We start from the raw sequence: 21,568 nt of genomic DNA, 5'->3' as shown, positions 1-21,568 counted from the left end.
CACGTGCAACTGCAGAGTTGTCAAGATAACCGATTGCTGTAAATCTCAATCATCAAGCTCTATAATTTTTACCTTGATGCAGTGGTAAGTAGCATTGGCAGCACAGATTAGGTTGTTGTTGGGCCAGCCATCCAAATCAGAATCTTCTCCACAAATGATGCCATCACCTGCATAGCCTGTGCGACATTCACATTTGAAAGATGGTTCGCTGAAGTGGCCAATATAAATACATTCTGCAAACTTGTGACAGTTGTGAGACTTGTCTTTGCATGGATTTACTGGTTCACATTCCTGAATAAAGATTTTGATAACATTTTTTAAATTCACAAATGAATTAAGTAGATATTATAAAAACATTAAAGATAACATAAAGAGACACAAAATAGGGTCTGGCCTGCAAGTAAAGTCTAATGAGGTATGCGTATCACACATAAAACCCACAATTCCTTATAATTATTCACTATTTTACATGTTCGTTGAAATAAGTGAGGCTAAAAAGCAAAAAAAAAATAGAAATGGGACAGGAAACTAGATAAGCAGAAAGAACAGGAAAGAAAAAAATTAGAAGGGGAAGAGAATCCATAATGACCAATAGCTGTCAAGCAAGTTGATAACTCTATAGAAGAATTTTTTATAGAAATATTCTTTCTTCCACTGTTTTTTTCTGCTAAAAACTGACTGAACAAAATTAAATAAATTGTCTACATTCCAGTCTCATCCACTAGAAAGGTCTTTTTCCCGTGCATTCCACTGCTGACCTGTCACTCTTGATAGCAGCTATGTATAATCTGATATTGTTTTGACAGATGCTTTTTATTAGAACTCCTCGAAGGTGTTTTAAAACTCAGTGTGGAGATTAATGACCAAGTGTCAGCTACCCTAAACAAGGCAAGATGACCTCATAGGAAAAGTCTTTCTGCTGCTTGCCCATGCTGTCCCCAATGGTTAGCAATGGGGAACTAGATCTTCTTACCAGTCATTCATTAGGTCATGAGTCCCAATATGTCACAAATGACTAAGTATCTTGTAGATAGATTGCCCTATGACCTCCAACTTTAACATTTAAGGCTCACTCACTTGCTTGTCTTTCTGTGCAACTTCTAATCCAACACCAAATGGTTGGTTGCCTTTGTAGCGAGGTGGGCAAGGAAGGCAATGATAACCAGGATCTGTGTTCACACATCGATGGACACCACCCAGGCGGAAGCAAGCATCTGTAACCAGAGTACACTAGCAATAAAGAAAAAAAGAATAGACTTGTGTTACTGGTAAGCATATAGTAAATACAATAGACAAGTAGTTGCATGGATAATGTTTGCTTTATAGGCCAAGTGACAACAGATGAGTCACTTTAACAATCTAATTTCTTTATTTCTCTAGATCTTCAAACGTCTACATATTGATGGTTAAAAAACGATACATACAGAAAGCAAGAAAGCAGTATTGATTTAACACTGATATAACCACTCAGAGGACAAAAGGCAATTAACACGAAAGGGGTAATCAAAAGACAACACATATTCAGGTTGATTTACTAAAATTGGAGAGTGCAAAGTCTGGTGCAGCTCTACATAGAAATCAGCTTACGGGTTTCATTGACAAACTTAATTGAATGAGCTGAAGTTGGAAGCCAATTGGCTGCCATGCGCACCTGCACCAGTTTATCCATTCCCCAGTTTTGCTAAATCAACCCCATTATGTCAGAAAGTTACTGTTTCTGTATTTATCCTTTCAAAAGTTGCAGATTACAAACAGTCATTTACGGTTACAAGAGGTGGCATCGGCATCAAAAATTCAGATGTATGGCTACCTTATGTTTAAAAAGATTCGAATAGTAATACAAAAAAAATGCATGAAAAAGCAAAGAAAAATCAAGTGTTTTAAACACTTTCGTGTGTCTTTCCTTTCCAATTTTTATTCACTTGCAATGTGCCTTTGAGCTTGCTAGAACGTTTGACTACTTTGGAAAGAGTAAACTCCCTAGCACATTCCTCTTTCTCCCTGCAAGCCATAGCACTCTTCTCTTTTGAGAACTTCTAAATAGAGTCTGTGCTGGTCCTGCATCTCTGACCCTACCTTCTCCTACCTGCATATACTTTTATGTAGCTATAGTTGAGAGGCAAAAGAGAAATATTATATACAGTATGTAGCTGCCAGGAAATAGGTGAAAGTAAATACAATAAAGCAGGTGTGGGCAACTGTGGCCCTCCAGCTGTTGTAGAACTACAAGTCCCATGAAGCATTGCAAAACTGACAGTGGCAAGCATGACTCCCAAAGGCAGAGGAATGATGGGACTTGTAGTAAACCAACAGCTGGAGGGCCACAGTTGCCCACCGCTGCAATAGAGTGTCACAGAGTGCCAAATATACTGATTAAGATACTTCTGAACGAGGATAAAAAAATGACTTGGAAAGAGCTATTGGTAGAGTATGGAAAATATATGGCAATTTCTATACTATAAACATTTAAAAACCACAATTCTGGCATCTATGGACATTTCATATGAGCATTTGGATAACAAAATATATTGCCTGTGGTTCCCTTGAGTAGGGAAATGGAAATTGTATGAGTTGTATTGTTTAAAGCAATATTGTATGGTTAGAAACTATCAAGATAATCTTGTCAGCATAGAGCCCTATTTTATGCCCTTGCTCTACACTTATCCCTCTAACATGTTCTAATGTATTGCTCTAATTGTTCAATAATCATTGTAAATATAAGTGGGATAATGGATACTACTACCTTGTTCCAGTAGTAGTAATATTGACTATTGATATATAATTTGGTTATTGATTTCTGAGAGTGAAATTTTTTTATTCATCAATAGAACAGGCACATTTTTAGATATGCTTGGAGGTTTACATCATATTATATTATCTTTTATACTCTACCTCATCTAGATCCTCACAAAATGTCCCATTGCCAATGAAACCAACTGGACAAGCTCCGCATGACCAAGATCCATCAGGGTAGCTATTGCATTCAGTTCCAGGAAAGCATGGATTTGATAGGCACCCATCTGTGAAAACAGTTACATAATAAAATATTATACCAACTGTAGCAAAAACAGTTGGCTGCCGGGCTGTCTTTCTGAGAGACCTGATAGGCAGCCCAATAGGCAACGGAAGGAGCTCACATGGCAGGTTGACAACATGGCTACTAATAGTGAGACAGTGTCATTCACTGCCAACTTGCAATAGAAATCATTGTTACTGGCAGGATCTCAAGGTTAGAAACTTTGCAAAAGACAGTAAGACATAGTGAAAATAGATTAAAGGTTTATTTACACTTGGGGAAAATGCAGTACATAGTGTTTCTACAGTACTTTAATACGTTAACTAGCGGCAAGGAATCAACAATTCTGTAACTGTTGTAAAATGTGTCTAACTGGTTGCTCATGGTAAACGCTAGGGATGATCCAAACTGCCCTAGGTTCCATTCAAGCAGTGTTCTGTGAAGTTCAGATGCAGAACTCAAACCTCTTTTAAATCAATGGTCAAATCTGTCAAATTAAAAATGCCTATTTTCTGGACTAATAGGCAAAGAGTTGTCAGAAAAATAGTAAATGTCACTCTTACTGTAGCACATCCTACAGCAAGAATGAAAATAAAATGCATATACAGGTGAAACTCGAAAAATTAGAATATCCTGCAAAAGTTAATTTATTTCAGTAATGCAACTTAAAAGGTGAAACTAATATATGAGATAGACTCATTACATGCAAAGCAAGATAGTTCAAGCCGTGATTTTTCATAATTGTGATGATTATGGCTTGCAGCTCATGAAAACCCCAAATCCACAATCTCAGAAAATTAGAATATTACATGCAATCAATAAAACAAGATTGTACATAGAAAAACATCGGGCCTCTGAAAAGTTTAAGCATGTATATGTACTCAGTACTTGGTTTGGGCCCCTTTTGCAGCAATTACTGCCTCAATGCGGCGTGGCATGGACGCTATCAGCCTGTGGCACTGCTGAGGTGTTATGGAAGACCAGTATGCTTCAATAGCGGCCTTCAGCTCTTCTGCATTGTTCAATCTCATGTCTCTCATCTTTCTCTTGGCAATGCCCCATAGATTCTCTATGGGGTTCAGGTCAGGCGAGTTTGCTGGCCAATCAAGCACAGTAATCCCATGGTCATTGAACCAGGTGTTGGTGCTTTTGGCAGTGTGGGCAGGTGCCAAGTCCTGCTGGAAAATGAAGTCAGCATCCCCATAAAGCTCGTCTGTGGAAGGAAGCATGAAGTGCTCCAAAATCTCCTGGTAGATGGCTGCATTGACCCTGGACTTAATGAAGCACAGTGGACCAACACCAGCAGATGACATGGCTCCCCCCAATCAACACAGACTGTGGAAACTTCACACCAACTTCTTCCTCTATATTCTGGGTCCTTGGTTTCCAAATGAGATGCAAACATTGCTCTCATCAGAAAAGAGGACTTTGGACCACTGAGCAACAGACCAGGTTTGTTTTTCGTTAGCCCAGGTAAGACGCCTCTGACGTTGTTTGTTGTTCACAAGCGGCCTGACAAGAGGAATACAACATTTGAAGCCCATGTCCAGGATCCGTCTGTGTGTGGTGGCTCTTGATGCACTGACTCCAGCCTCAATCCACTCCTTGTGAAAGTCCCCAACAATTTTGAATGGCCTTTTCCTGACAATCCTCTCCAGGCTGCGGTCATCCCTGCTGCTTGTGCACCTTTTTCTTCCACACTTTTCTCTTCCACATAACTTTCTATTGATGTGCTTTGATACAGCACTTTGGGAACATCCAACTTCTTTTGCAACTACCTTTTGAGGCTTTCCCTCCTTATGGAGGGTGTCAGTGATGGTTTTCTGCACAACTGACAGGTCAGCAGTCTTTCCCATGATTGTGATTCCTACTGAACCAGACTGAGAGACCATTTAAAGGCTCAGGAACCCTTTGCAGGTGTTATGGCTTAATTAGCTGATTAGAGTGGGACACTTTGAGCCTAGAATATTGCACCTTTTCACAATATTATAATTTTTTGAGATTGTGGATTTGGGGTTTTCATGAGCTGTAAGCCTTAATCATCACAATTATGACAAATCACGGCTTGAACTATCTTGCTTTGCATGTAATGAGTCTATCTCATATATTAGTTTCACCTTTTAAGTTGCATTACTGAAATAAATGAACTTTTGCACGATATTCTAATTTTTTGAGTTTCACCTGTAGTTTCCCAACCAAGAAGTGAATTTTAAGGGGGATTGAGGCTCCTCACAAAAAATAAAACGCGTGAGGTTCCACTGAAAATCTATACCAGACCCTTAACTCGAGCATGCAGCCTGGCTAGCCAGGAAGGGGGGAGTGATGGGAGTGTGTCCTCCCTCCCCTCTAAAACCATGCCGGGCAACATGCCGTCAACGGGGGGGGGGGGTGGATATGAGAACAAGAGCTTCTCACTCAAAAAACTAGCCTGCGGCTGTGGGGGTCTGCCCGCAGGTGGCTTTTTGGAGTCTGGAAGCCCCCTTTAAAAATAAGGGTGCCCCAGATGCTGCCCCTCAAAACAAAGACAAGTAACCTAGAAATAAAGATACCCAAAAGTTTGACAAGTCCTTTATTAAAAACAAATCCCCCAAAAAGTCCTTTTTTGTAAATCCATCATCAATCATGATGCCCACTGGCCACCAACTCACCTAGATTAAAACCCCATGCATATACTTTGATTATGTGGCTGGGGATTCCCCACCATGCAAGCCATGTGCAAGGGACAGTGACGTTACTAAGGACACGGCAACCACTTCCTTAAGAACCATTAACAATGGGTACAGAAGATCACTGGCTCCAGTCAAAGGGGAGAAAATATGCTCATTAGCTCATCCCCAGTAACTGCATATAATTGGGCAGATCTATTTTCTTAGGTGCACAGGCACTGGGCAGCACAGTGGCTAAATGGTTAGTACTCCTTCTTGGCAGTACTAGGGTCGTTGGTTCGAATCCCAACCACAGCACCACCTGCCTGGAGTTTGCATGATCTTCCCGTGCCTGTGTGGGTTTCCTCCGGGTACTCCAGTTTCCTCCCACACTCCAAAGACATGCTGATAGGTTACTTGAATCCTGTCTAAATTGGCCCCAGTATGTATATGTATGAATGTGAGTTAGGGACCTTAGATTGCACACCCCTTGAGGGCTAGGGACTGATGTTAATGTACAATATATATGTAAAGTGCTGCATAAATTGATGGCGCTATATAAGTACCTGAAATAAATAAATTACATTTCTAGTCTTATTGACAGACACAGCAGATTATGTTTGTAACTTATGTTTTTGAGGGTATTTTGTTTGACCTTACCAATCATGTTATACGTTAAAGTAACATTCTCTAAAATAAAAAGAAATTCCACCCAAACAAAATGTGCCATTTTGAGTGAAGCGGCACACACTAGGGGGTTGATTTACTAAAGGTAAAGAGGCCATTTGCTTTGCAAGGGACTTTTCCTTTAGCTTAGTGAATGAGTTAAATCTCTACTGACTCTCATCAATCAATCATGTGCAAGCAAAAATATTTTTTTCCTTGCTTGCGATTAGGTATTTTTTGCAAAGTGAATTTTCACTACATTCACTGAGCTAAGGGAAAATGTCCTTGCAAGGTGAAAAGTCTATTAACGTTTACTAAATCCACCTCTAAATTTTTAATACTGGAGATAATGGCAGCTTGGCTACTTTAGCCATTGTGGAAGTGGGTGAAAAGTCCCCTAAGCTGTAAAGACCCCATGGGGAATTTAGCCCCATCTGAAACAGGAAAAAATCCATTTTGACTATTGTTTAAAGTTTTAATAAAAAAAAAAAGAGTGAAATATTGTGATAAATAATGTTTTGACTGTAATAATCCTGTAATTCTATAACTTCCAGATCCCTAGCTACCATAAAATAGAATTTATGACTTGCCCATATTTCTACATTTACTATCACAAAATTTGTGTTGTTTCGATTTGAATGTCTTTCACGCATGCTATACATGCCATCAGTTTGTAATATTTTACATTTATTTAGGTGTTGTTTTACATTGTAGCTAGGAAATATAAGGTTTCTACCCTGAAGCAGTAGTTTTATGCACTTCCTTGTCGACTTTAGAAAAGTAAATTTACAGTCACTAAATTTGTCATTCCCAGTAGGCCAAATCTTTAGCCTTAGCCCCAAACTCTTAAAACCAGCTGAGGGTTTTTCAGGAAATGCTCTGAAGCTACTATAATGTTCACACTTTGGCATTCATTCCTACAAACATGTTGTCGCTGAGACTGGAATTTATAAAAGCAGATGTTCTGCTGCTCTTACAAAACAGAGACATTTCAGCAGCTCACTGAAAATCAGTTATTTTGTTGTCACAGGTACCATTTTTTACAAGAGAAATTCATTATAAAATATGTGTTACATCAGATACAATGCATAAGAGCAACAAATGACATATGTCATCTAATCTAGCAAGAAAGCAACATAGAAAGTAGATGGCCTCAAATTAACATAGGCTGTTTTCTTTTTCCTGATAAGACAATAATAGGTTAAATAACTTACCAATTGGACAATCTTGCTTATTACACATCTCCTTTTCTTTTGTATCGCCACCACACTTCTTCCCTCCATATTGTGGCTTAGGGTTATTACAAATACGTGACCTGTCTCGCAGACCTCCTCCACAGGTAACACTGCAGCTGGACCATGGTGACCAAGGACCCCATTTACCATTAACTAAAGTATTAAAAAAAAAACAGTGTGTTTTTAACCTATGGATGGTATGTTTATAATGATATTGTATATCAATAATGTTTGAAAAGATTAGTCAAAAAACTTTCCATTGCACAGCAAAAGAACTTTTCTCTTACGTTCGGCATACATTGTAGAAGACTTTGCAGAATATGGATTACATAAGTGCATTTATGCAAAGGCCTCCCTGTGTTTGTGGTTTGGACTTTCTCTTAAGAACATCGAGGTAGCATACAATACAGATCCAGCTGGCTGGAACATTTCAGGCATTTAAAATTTCACTGTTCTTTCCTGCACAAACAAAGCATAATTCTCTGCCTGTGGGGAGATTGCCCGTCAAGTAGATATGCATGTTGAGTGAAAAAGGAATCTTCCAACATTTGTTTAGCTTTTCAAAAGGTCTGATCTTTTTAACATCTGTATATGACCTACTTCACTTCTTTTACTCAATTTGCCATTCTCTTGAAAACCTCAATGGCTTCTGCATGGCAGATGCATCTCAAATACTGTATGTGCACACACCCATGTACAGTGGCTTGAAAGCAGAGAGTAATGGACACTGAAAGTCTGAACAAATCCACCAGTTTAGAGGCCCTACCTCAGTGCTTTGTAACAAACTATTACTTTAAAAAAATATGATACCATTTTATAAACATACTTGGACATGGGATCCCTTCACATTCTTTTGTTTCCCGTCCAGTTCCAGTGCAGTTGTTTCCCCCTAACTGTGGCTTGGGGGAATTACAAAGACGAATACGGGTGATGTTGCCAATTCCACATGTTACAGAACAAGCTGACCATGGGGACCAATGACTCCAAGCACCATCTTGACGTACTTTAAAAACAACAGAAAATAGTATTATTTTAGCATTCAGTCACATGCCACTCATGACTACAATCATTAAACACTTACTGCGGTGGTCACATTTCCCAGGGTTGCATGTTCTAGTTTGGATAGAGGAGCCAACACAAGTACTACTGGTAGCATCACATGATCTTCCACGCTGTTGGGTTCCAGGGCCACAGGTTACAGAGCATTCTGTCCACTCAGACCACGGAGACCAACCAGCTTCATTATCTAATGCTGGAAGACAAGGATGCATGAAAGGAAAAATTATTTTTTAGAATAATACTATATAAAAAGGATATCTTAGCAAAGACTAAAAAAAAATGAACAGAAATAAAACATGAGCTCTGTCTCCTAAAACAGAAATATGTAACTTACGGAAACAGACAGGACAACACTCTCCTTCAGTAAACGTTGGGCTGTCACAGTGCACAGTCGGACATGTAATCTGATGACAAACTGTTTTTGAGCTCTGTGTAGAGAGTGATAATTACGTGTTCAAAAAGGCTTCACAGCTTTCAGTGCTATACATAAAAATACAACTAAAATATCAATTCTTAGTGTATCTACAGCCAAAATATGGGTATACTTGTTCCACACACTTTTAAGGCAAAATAATACATTTTCTTAGAAATGGTGCATTATGTTCCAATACCCTAAGTAATATGTTCACTATCACACGAACCGCCAGTAATCTTATTTTGTGGCATAGTTACCTGACAAGTGCACTTGGTACAACTGTCTACAATCCAGTCTTCTTCATCAGCAAAGACACGTCCATCCTGCCAGCACACTGATTGGTTCTTTAGGGTTTTGTTGGGCCCAATCAGTTCCCACAGCTCCTGGTTTTCTTCAGACTGAAATGAATTGTGAATTAAGGGAAGTATTAATATTGTCTTCAACTTTAAAATTATATAACATAAAAACATTGAAAGGTAAAGGACAAGTTCACCTTTGGGACATGCTACATGTTCCACCAGTTTTTAGGGTGGAACATGTAACATATTCTCATAGCTGCAGCCGCGCCTGCCACCCCCCTCCCTGTGACAGATAGTACAGGGAGACTTTTCCCCGTACTATCTGTCAAATTTGAAAATAGCGTGGCCTTGCAGGGCTCCGCCTACACAGCCGCATCATTCATTCATGGAATTCCGAGAATGAATGAACTGCAAGTCCCGACAGCCGCTAAGGCTGTCAACTTGTAGTTTTCAATGAACTAGCACAGTGGTGTGGAGCGCCGTGGTTGTTCATTGAATCTTCCTGTTAGAATATCTGCTTGGTTATACATCCCGTACGGTAAGCAGATATTCCGACAGGTCTGCAGGAGACCTGCATGGCATCAGCGATCTACTGATCGCTGGTGCAATGCTTTCCAGGCTCCTTTGGACAAAAATATTAAATGCACATTTGTTTACCTGCAAAAAAAATGTGTATTTATTATTTTTGTCCAAAAGGTGAATTTATCCTTTAAATTTAGACATTTGAAAATAAAATGTGCAGTTTTTCAATGTCATATTGGTAGAAGAAATATTCTAATAGGGTAGATAAACAAATGCTAAACTTTTTGCAAACTGTGCTAGTATACTAGTTTACATACTCCAATATAAGTATGCTTTGCATTTATTCATTGTGTACTACAAACTGTGTAAATAAATAAATAAATAAATATATATATATATATATATATATATATATATATATTGTATATACACATACACACACCAATACTTTATTAAAACAGTTTTAAAGGCAATCTTTTAAAATAATATAATAAACATACTCACCTGCACCATCTCTTCTGGGGTCTCCAGCCAGTGATCTTGGCTCCTCCTTTTCTGTGTCTGCCCCCATAGCAAGTGCTGGCAGACATGTGGGCTCGATCCCAAGCCTGGTTATGTGTGTCCATAGACACATACAGAGTGCCTCAACCCTGCTCTATGCTCACAGGATTTGATGATTGGATTGACAGCAGCAGGAGCAATATATATATATATATATATATATATATTTTTTTTTTTTTTCCAGTTTCTGTGAACAATTTAATATAAATGAAATGTGAACTTATATTTACCACTTTTTGAAGGTTGTCAAGCAGGTTATTGACAACAACACGCAGTCCAGAGAGTTCGGTAAACATAGTGCTTAACTCATCACAAGATCTGTCACAGAAGTCTATCTGTCTGTCTTCTTTCTTCCCAACATATTCAGTGAGGGGGGAGAGATGGATAATTTCTGTTTTTTCACTGATGGTATTGTCACCTAAGAAGATAAAAGGTTTTTAAGAGCCTGAAATTCAAAGTGTTTTCAGTGTTTAACAAGAAAGCTAACTGCCAGGGGTTGTAGATGCAGAGTTATCTGTCAACCTTCATTAGTCTACAATTCAAGGGGTTTCCACTTTCTTGTTCAAAGTGGAAAACCCCTCTAATAATAAATGGTTTTGAATCAAAAAGAGGAAGAGATTGACATGCAAGGAACAAATCAGTTGTTCCTTGGAGAATGAGTGCAAAAGAACCAGCGTGTTGTTTTAACTTAAACTATTAATATCAATTATGTATCATAATTATGTATCAGTTATGTATGAACAATTGTAATTTATTTACGTAAAAAATGGGAAATTGTTTTTACAATACAAGAAATCAGTAATATACTGTACATAATTAGTAAAATAAAATTAATTAGCAATAAAAAAGAGTGCACTGCCCCATTGCAAACAAGAATAATCACAATAATGAATGCACTTGTGTTGTTGGTTGCTGTTTTTTTTTTTTTAGTTTGAATACTGGAGATGATACTCTGTAGTTTACAGTTCTGATTATATTTCTACTGAAACGTTTATGGAGGATCCTTGTTTAAATCCAGCAGTTTCACTGAGTTATACTAAATTGCATCCAGGAATTAAATTGCAATTCTAACTGTAAGGGCTTGTTCACGCTTGACTTTATTTCTAACTCTTGCCAAACGCCCCTATAGCGTTTGACAGGCGTTAGACAGGAGTTTGGGAAGCATTTTTACCGCTCCTCATATGCCCCCCAATTGCTCCCCAAACGCCCCATGAGCGGTTTTGAGGCGGTTGATAGGCGTTTGCCAAGCGTTAAAACCGCACCACAAACGCCTATAATGAAGTTAAATGGTATTAACACTCCGCATCCGCCTCGCAACCGCACCACAAACACCTGCCAGGCATTGGTGGAGCAGCACCATAGACTTGAATGGGAGGCTTCAACTCCTCCTGACTCGACATGAAGCGTCAGTTTTGCTGTGACGCAACGCTAACGCTTCAGTGTGAACAGCACTGTGTGCTGCCATGTGCAGAAATTTCATAGGCGTTTGAGAAGCATTAAAAAAACTTCCCAAATGCCTGTCTGACACCTGCTGACAAAGCTAGTGTGAACGTAGCCTCATAGCTCATAGTAAAAAAAATAGATCACCCTACTCTGTTAGCAGTTTGGTTCCAATCGTGGCTCAGTGAACAGTAACTGTGAACTGTTTACTATTCCAGCAGCAAAAATATACATTGTGCAGAGGAAAAACAGTAATTAGGACTTAGCTGAACTGTATTGGAGAGCAGGGTATCAGCTTGTAACCTATTATAAACCACAAGAATGGGGTACAGTTGGTAACATGAGGTATAGATTGTTCCATGCCACCCCAGGCAGACCTGCCAACTTATGCCCAAATCAAAATGGGTCAGCAATGGCAGATCACATTTATTTATTTCAGGTACCTATATAGTGCTGTCAATTTACGCAGAGCTTTACATATATATTGTACATTCACATCAGTCCCTAACCCTCAAGGGGTGTACAATCTAAGGTCCCTAACTTACATTCATACATACACATACTGGGGCCAATTTTAGACAGGAGTCGATTAACCTACCAGCATGTCTTTGAAGTTTGGGAGGAAACCAGAGTACCCAGAGGAAACCCACTCAGGCACAGGGAGAACATGCAAACTCCAGGCAGGTGTTGCCGTGGTTGGGATTGGAACCAACGACCCAAGTACTGCCAGGCAGAAGTGCTTATAAAGTAAGATACAGTCAGAATACAAGGTAATGTCTGCCTTCATTTTGAAAAGCGATAAGCAAACTCTTGGCACTATATAAATTCTGTATAATAATAATAATAATATTATTACAAAAAAAGTAGTACACATAGTAATAGCCTTTTGTTGTGAGTATAGCTTTAAGTGGTGGGTATGACTTATAAAATATACATTAGCAATCACTATAGAATATAGGGAAAACTTTTTTTGTTTTTCATTTTGGATAGAGCGCGGGTTATAACCCCTGCCAGATTTTTTTTTCACCATCTCTGTCCTATTTTGGGGATTTCCCTTTACTTCCTGTCCCATAGTCAAACAGGAAGTGAGAGAAAATCTTTGCAAACTAAGAAAATCCCTTGGGGACCCCCAGGTCACAAGAACAAGTGCCAGTGGAAACAGAAACAACCCCTCTTGCGCTCTAGGACCCAAAGCAAGGGTGGATGGATGGAAAAGGAATTTGTGGAAATTCGAACACCAATGCATTAAGGTTGCACGGCTCTAAACCAGGCTGGGGAAGCCCGACCAGTACTGCAAAGTCAAACAAAAAGAAAGTGCACCAACCTTGCGCATTACCTCAGTAAAATGTGAATTTGTTAAATTGAGATATATACTCACAAACAAAGAAGTAAAACAAGCGTATAGGATCCTCAAAGTATGGCTGACATGTTTCGAAGGTCTCTGATGAAGAAGGGACGCTCTTTGAAACGCGTCAGTCATACTTTGAGAGTCTTCCCTCGTGATATGACTTGCACTGGTTTTGCACTTCTAATGTTCCTTTGAGGATCCTATACACTTGTGTTACTTCTTTGTTTGTGAGCATATATCTCAATTTAATAAATGCACATTTTACTGAGGTAATGCGCAAGGTTGGTGCACTTTTTTTTTGTTTCACTTTGCATCACAAGAACTAGTGTCCCAATTGAAAGATGTCCCCTCCAGGGGCGGACTGACCATTTGAAAACTCGGGCACTGCCCGAGGGCCCGGGGTCAGTAGGGGGCCCCATGAGATGCCCCTGGTACCTTTTTCATAGGCTTTTTTGAGTTTGGGCAAGGACACAGGGGCCCCATGATCCCATATTGCCCGGGGGCCCCATGAGTTGTCAGTCCACCCCTGGTCCCCTCTATTACTTTTCTGGGGATAACCCAAAATTTGGGATTTTCTTTTACTTTCACTTTCAATGATCATGGTAAACAGGACAAATAGGGTGAATCTCCCTAACGAGGACAGAGACAACAAATAAAAGGAATAGGTGCTCTAATCCTTCGCCACTCTATCCAAAACTAAAAAAAGTTTTGCCTTTAGTTATACTTTAAACTCCAAATTTTACTTTTATCACATGAAAGAACATTTTATTACACACATTGCAAAGTATTTACAGTTCTGTTCTTTGAAACTGCTGGAATATATTACATTTGAACATGTCTACTGTGTTGGAGGGTTGTCCTCAGCTGTTGTTTATTCCATTGTCACAGGCAAACAGTGAAGCAATAATGTACATACAGTGGGGATCAAAAGTTTGGGCACCCCAGCTAAAAATTTGTATTAATGTGCATAAAGAAGCCAAGGAAAGATGGAAAAATCTCCAAAAGGCATCAAATTACAGATTAGACATTCTTATAATATGTCAACAAAAGTTAGATTTTATTTCCATCATTTACACTTTCAAAATAACAGAAAACAAAAAAATGGCGTCTGCAAAAGTTTGGGCACCCTGCAGAATTTATAGCATGCACTGCCCCCTTTGCCAAGCTGAGACCTGCCAGTGTCATGGATTGTTCTCAATCATCGTCTGGGAAGACCAGGTGATGTCAATCTCAAAGGTTTTAAATGCCCAGACTCATTTGACCTTGCCCCAACAATCAGCACCATGGGTTCTTCTAAGCAGTTGTCTAGAAAACTGAAACTGAAAATAGTTGACGCTCACAAAGCTGGAGAAGGCTATAAGAAGATATCAAAGCGTTTTCAGATGTCAATATCCTCTGTTCGGAATGTAATTAAGAAATGGCAGTCATCAGGAACAGTGGAAGTTAAAGCAAGATCTGGAAGACCAAGAAAAATATCAGACAGAACAGCTCGCAGGATTGTGAGAAAAACAATTCAAAACCCACGTTTGACTGCACGATCCCTCCAGAAAGATCTGGCAGACACTGGAGTTGTGGTACACTATTCCACTATAAAGAGATACTTGTACAAATATGGTCTTCATGGAAGAGTCATCAGAAGAAAACCTCTTCTACGTCCTCACCACAAAAATCATCGTTTGAACTTTGCAAATGAACATATAGACAAGCCTGATGCATTTTGGAAACAAGTTCTGTGGACCGATGAGGTTAAAATTGAACTTTTTGGCTGGAATGAGCAAAGGTATGTTTGGAGAAGAAGGGGCACAGAATTTAATGAAAAGAACCTCTGTCCAACTGTTAAGCATGGGGTTGGATCAATCATGCTTTGGGGTTGTGTTGCAGCCAGTGGCACAGGGAACAACTCACGAGTAGAAGGAAAAATGGATTCAATAGAATTTCAGCAAATTTTGGATGGTAACTTGATGCCATCTGTGAAAAAGCTGAAGTTAAAGAGAGGATGGCTTCTACAAATGGATAATGATCCTAAACACACCTCGAAATCCACGGGGGATTACATCAAAAGGTGTAAACTGAAGGTTTTGCCATGGCCTTCACAATCTCCTGACCTTAACATAATTGAAAATCTATGGATAGACCTTAAAAGAGCAGTACGTGACAGACAGCCCAGAAATCTCAAAGAACTGGAAGACTTTTGTAAGGAAGAATGGGCAAAGATACCTCAAACAAGAATTGAAAGACTCTTGGCTGGCTACAAAAAGCGTTTACAAGCTGTGATACTTGCCAAAGGGGGCAGTACAAGATATTAACTCTGCAGGGTGCCCAAACTTTTGCAGACGCCATTTTTTTTGTTTTCTGTTATTTTGGAAGTGTAAATTATGGAAATAAAATCTAACTTTTGTTGACATATTATAAGAATGTCTAATCTGTAATTTGATGCCTTTTGGAGATTTTTCCATCTTTCCTTGGCTTCTTTATGCACATTAATACAAATTTTTAGCTGGGGTGCCCAAACTTTCGATCCCCACTGTAGCTGCTAATGGTAACACATCATTGAGGGCTTCAGAGTGTTTATTGGAAAATACTTTTTATTTTCTCAGGTAGGTCTTGTTCGCATTTTTCAAGAAAAGACACTCTTATCAACTTTAGAGAAAAGGCACATTGCACGGATGACTTTAAAGCTGAGCTATCCTAAATACATCTATACTTCTGTATGACAAGGTATTACAATTTGACAACCAGTATATTATTTAGCAGAATTAAATTACAGGTGTACCTCAGTTTACGAACTTAATGCGTTCTTCGTATTGCAAAAAATTCATAAACCGAAACGCGTTTTCCCATCAGAATGCATTGAAAACCATTTAGTCAGTTCCGGAGGTCAGAAAAAAGTAAAAAAAAGTATTTTATCTGTTCAAAACTCTTTGTAAAGTGCACTTTAAAGGCATAAATACTGTACAGGGACATGATTAATCAAGCAATAACTCGATGCAAAAACTGCTCCAACACCTCCGACACCTCCACACTCGGCGCCACATGCTACCACAGACTCCAGCATGCACAGGTGCTGTGCTATAAACCTACCAGGTACAACGCATCCTAGGGAAACTTACTTTGTATTGCCAAAAAAAATTTGTAAAAAATTTGTAAATCAAGGCATTATTTTCAATGGATTTTTATTCTTAAACCGAAAATTACGTTAACCACGGTGTTCGTAAAACGAGGTACACCTGTATAATTCATTAGATACCAAATATGTTTTATAGCTTTTGCATATTTCTCTTAGAAGGTCTAATGTGTCTTTAAGCCTTCTGAAACATGATATAGGGGTGCATGATGTCTTAATGATTGGTATCTTCTTTGATTCTTTTTAGATGTAACTCCATAGCTGTAGGCATTATGCGATTTGCATTGGCGTTAAATGCATGAAATGTAGAAAACTCAGCACTAGGTGAAAAATCAGACTAACAGATGTTTATTGTTCACTAGACTGTTTATAACAGGACCTCAATAGGAGTCTTCTGGGGACTCTGGCTAGTGGTGGTTTATAATACTTCTGCAATCCAGCTAAAGTTGGCCATAACATTCTGTATTCCTTTGACAAATTTCGTTGCCAGAAAAAAAATTATTGAAGTGGATAGTGCCTACAATGCCAACCCTATACTGAATTTTGGCCTATTCAGCAGGAATCGGCTGAAATTCAATCCATGTATGACCAGCTTATGCTTCCTCTTCTATGAATGTCTAGTAAAGACACGAGCAGAAGAGGAAAGAGGGCACCAGGTCAGAGTGAGTAAAAAACATCTAAACTTTATTACAGAAGACTTACATTTAAAAATCCTTCACTCGGCATGCAGAATGAGAAGGCAGAGAGAGGAGCAGGACCGCAGTTCTCTCTGATGGATGGATCCACTGCGGTCCTGCTCCTCTCTCTGCCTTTTCATTCTACATGCCGAGTGAAGGAATTTTAAATGTAAGTCTTCTGTAATAATGTTTACATGTTTTTTACTCACTCTGACCTGGCGCCCTCTTTCCTCTTCTGCTTGTCTCCAAGGGATCCCCCATATCCTTGATGGGGAGCTGCCGGTCCCATCTCATGTGCCTTGTTCCTCTGTTACATTCCTTCGTCATTCTGCCCATCTTAAGGACGCACTGACTGTTTTTACAACTGTCACAACATCCATTGCACAGGATCTCCCTCATCCCTGATGAGAAGCTGCAGGTTCCATCCCATGTGCTTTGTCTCCTTGGTCCGTTTCTTCCTCATTCTGCCCATCCTATGGATGCATTAACTCTTTGACCACCGTCACCACATCCATTGTACAGTCAGTCCTAACATTTCCTTCTAATTTTAGCCATTCGTCACCATCCTATTCTATGTTGTGTGAGTGCTGAATATTATTGTTCATTGTATTGATGATTGTTGTAGTAAAGACATGAGATTTATATCTAGTCTTTTTTGTTCTGACTTGTGATTTTTGGGGAAAATGGGTTAAACAGGTTAATCGGAGAGCTGCCGATGCGGGTGGATGTTTTTAAATGTCCCTTCGCATCCATTGCCTGTGCGTGCCCCCTGTGAGCGCGCGGCACAGCGATCGGTGCCTGCTATGTCAGGAGGACTCAGCGGAACACAGATCGCTGTACGGGACCTCTTTGTGAGGTCCTGATTCATGTGATCACTGATTGCCCAATCAGTGATCACATGAATAGTAGCAGGGACGGACCGACAACTCATGGGGCCACAGGGCAATAGGGGATCATGGGGTCCCTGTGTCCTTGCCCAAACTCAAAAAAGGCTATGAAAAAGGTAACAGGGGCATCTCATGGGGCCCCCTACTGGCCCTCGGGCAGTGTCCGAGTTTCCAAATGGTCGGTCCGCCTCTGAAGAGTAGTAAGCAAGATGTCACTTGCTGACATCATTGCTTACTACTTGTGAAATCTGTGAATGATCACAGAGGTCACATGGTACAGGGTGATTCACAGCAGCCTTGTACCATGTGACAAGCTGTGACCAATCACAGCTCTCGCAGAATTTCTCAATGGCTGCAGGAATGCAGCCAGAGAGAAGGAGAAATGATTGCTTTTACAGCCTTTATGGGTGTAAAAGCAATCAGTGTAAAAGAGGAAAAAAAATTTCATCACCCCCCACAAGTAGTACAATGTCACTATGGTGACACTGTACTGCTAGGGTGACAGTATGTTAAAAAAAACCATAAATAATAATATAAAAATATAAAATAAAAATGTAAAAAAAAGTTTGAAAAATTATAATTTTTGGTTATAAACTTGGGTTATTTTTTTTTTTACTAAAAAGACAGATGAATACATTTTGGCCAAGATTTATGAAGAAAGATTATTTATTTGCAAAATTTTATAAAAAAAACACTTTTTTTCTAAATTTTTGGATTTTTTTCATTTATATAGCAAAAAAAAAAAAATCCCAGTGGTGAATAAATACTACCAAAATAAATTTGTATCTGTCTCAAAAAAATGCTAAAAAATCATATTGGTATAGTGTTGCATGACCGCGCAATTGTCATTCAAAGTGTGATAGCACTGAAAGCTGAAAATTGTCCTGGACTAGAAGGGGGTGAAAGTGTCCAGACTTGAAGTGGTTAATACCACGCTGACTATTCTCTCCCCATAGTTTGGGGCTCATCAAAACTTGCAATCATCACAAGTAGCTAGAGTTCGAGCATCAGTTTCATACAGTAAAACATTATTCCTAGATCCTATGGATCCTTCATGTAAAAGCCCTGGCAACCCACTCCTTTATATGAGACATATTTACGGTACTTAAATCGTAAAAACAGGAACAATAATACATGATTCTCTGCAAAAAAGATTAGATTCACTGAATTAACTGTATTTTCCTGAATAATGAATCAATGGATTCAGGTCTTTCCACTGACCATCATTACTGATCAGAATTTACGGAAAAGAATATTTCCAGAACTCCCCATTCCTGGCTTTCAGACAGCCACGTAACCTCAGACAGAAATTAATAAAATGGAAACTTCACACAGACCATAATAACAAAGACAGAGGCACCAGACTATTAAGGCATTCACTATATAAACTATGTGTCCATATCAATAGCTCAGCAACTGTATAGCTTAAAAATTTGACATTCAGCGTCATAAGCTCATATAACTATACAGATTAGCAATTCTGTGTATATTATATAGTACAATCTATCAAAGTATAAAGGCTGTGATAGCAAACTGGGGAGAAGGGAAAAGCTAATATGGTAAGAACAGGAACTTTATATTGCCTGTTGCAGTGGCAGTTTAACCCCTTCTCGCCCAGCCCGAGCACCCCTTTACATCTTTACACTCTGGGAGTGGGAAGGATTGGAAGATCACATGACCACTGTGATTGACTGTCACAGTAATCACATGATAAGGAGCTGGTACTGCTGCCTGTTGATCATTAGTAGAGACCGAGCACTGTTTTTGAGAGCTTGGTCACTATGCAGTGAGTGCAATCTCAGCACAGAAGCTCTGTTGCCTATAAACACATATGTGTGGTGTGTAGGCTTTAACCACTTCCCGTCCGGCCCATGTATATAAACAGCCGGGGTGGGGGGCTGTTTATAAACAGCCTCCCCGCTCCCTGCTTGTGCGCACTCCCTGTGAGCACGCAGCACTGCAATCCGTTGCCCGCTCTGTCGTCCGGACACAGTGGAACACCGATCATTGTACAGGACCTCTGTGTGAGGTCCCGATCATGTGATCACTGATTGGCCAATCAATGATCACATGAAGAGTAGTAAGCAAGATGTCACTTCAGACATCATTGCTTTCTACGTGTGAAATCTGATTACAGAGGTCACATGGTACAAGGCTATTCACAGCAGCCTTGTACCATGTGACAAGCTGTGACCAATCACAGCTCACACAGTATTTCTCAATGGCTGAAAGAATGCAGCCAGAGAGAAGGAGAAATGATTGCTTTTACAGCCTTTATAGGTAATAAAAGCAATCTGTAAAAAAAAAAATCTTCATCACCCCCCACAAGTAGTACAGTGTCACTATGGTATGTAAAAAAACAACATAAAACATAAATGGTAATATAAAAAAAAATAAAAATGTAAAAATGTTTTTTGAAAAATTAGAATTTTTGATTATAAACTAATTTAGGTTATTTTTTTTTTGCTAAAAAAAACTGAATAAATTTTGGCCAAGATGTTTGAAGAAAGATTATTTGCAAAATTTTATAAGAAATACACTTTTTTCAAAATTTTTGGACTTTTTCATTTATATAGCTAAAAAAAAAAATCCCAGTGGTGAATAAATACCACCAAAATAAAGTTTTATCTGTCCCAAAAATGCTAAAAAATTCATATGGGTACAGTGTTGCATGACCGCACAATTGTCATTCAAAGTGTGATAGCGCTGAAAGCTGAAAATGGGCCTGGACAGGAAGGGGGTGAAAGTGTCCGGACTTGAAGTGGTTAAAGTCCAACCTCTTTGCTGCTGCACATATGCACTAGTTGGGCAGCAAGAAGTTCATTAATTTTGGACAAGAATAGGTATGCTTTAACACAGTGGGGTTGTTTTACTAAAGGCAAATAGGATGGTCAGTATGCAAGGGAATTTGCGTTTTGCAAAGGATTTTCTCTTCGCTTAGCAGTAAAAATGCACTTTGCAAAGAATATCCGATCACGTGCAACAGTATTTTTGCTTGCAAATGATAGGGTGATAGAAGTCAACAGAGCTTCACACCATTTACTAAGCTTTGGGAAAATGCTCATGCAAAGTGCAAATTCACTTACAAAGTGAACAGTTTATTTGCCTTTAGTAAATCAACCCAACTAATTCAGATTATGAGACAATTTGCCTAACAACCATGGCAAATAGAGAATAGTAGGCTAAAGCAGGCCATAGATGGATCAAAATTCTGCCGGATCACCAAATTTGTGGTCACTCTCACTCAACAGAAGTTGATCTAATGATCGAATGGGCTTGTTGGAAAATGTTTCTCTATCAGCAGCTGCAGCTGCTGATTAGTCTATTCTGATAGAAGAGAGTCCTTGCTGTCAGTATACAATCTCTCAATGGGAAGTATTCCTCTATCTACCTCTATAGTATAGATGGAAAACTGGAGACTGTATTCTAAAGTACCTTTATTTACTTTTGATGAAAACATTTGCTCTGGCTCTGCATAGCAGAGCCATACAAAGCAGTTTGCTTACAGTGGAAAGCATTCACACAGCACACAGTGAAACAGCACACAGTTAACCCTTTGATTACCCCACATGTTAACCCCTTCCTGCCCAGTGCCATTAGTACAGTGTCCATGCTTTTTATTAGCACTGATCACTGTATTGGTGTCACTAGGGATGTCACTGATACCAAGTCAG

General features: G+C 39.2%; 1 protein-coding gene across 1 annotated transcript in view; it reads right to left on the bottom strand.

Moving 5' to 3' along the window:
• The window catches only part of THBS2 (thrombospondin 2), a 145,397-nt gene that overhangs the window by 46,794 nt on the left and 77,035 nt on the right, over positions 1-21,568 (bottom strand). Inside the window, exons 5-13 of the mRNA XM_089669701.1 lie at positions 10,649-10,836; positions 9,294-9,434; positions 8,956-9,049; positions 8,644-8,814; positions 8,389-8,565; positions 7,542-7,715; positions 2,893-3,020; positions 1,078-1,230; positions 73-291 (exon numbers count right to left, since the gene is read on the bottom strand). Of these exons, the coding sequence (XP_089525827.1) occupies positions 73-291; positions 1,078-1,230; positions 2,893-3,020; positions 7,542-7,715; positions 8,389-8,565; positions 8,644-8,814; positions 8,956-9,049; positions 9,294-9,434; positions 10,649-10,836 (1,445 nt within the window). The remainder of the gene's footprint in view (positions 1-72; positions 292-1,077; positions 1,231-2,892; positions 3,021-7,541; positions 7,716-8,388; positions 8,566-8,643; positions 8,815-8,955; positions 9,050-9,293; positions 9,435-10,648; positions 10,837-21,568) is intronic.

This window comes from Staurois parvus, unplaced genomic scaffold, assembly GCF_062004578.1.
Source record: "Staurois parvus isolate SC_StPar_1 unplaced genomic scaffold, SC_StPar_1.0 ptg000081l, whole genome shotgun sequence".
In the NCBI taxonomy this organism is placed as follows: Eukaryota; Metazoa; Chordata; class Amphibia; order Anura; family Ranidae; genus Staurois; species Staurois parvus.
This window is presented reverse-complemented; position numbering and strand designations above follow the sequence as displayed.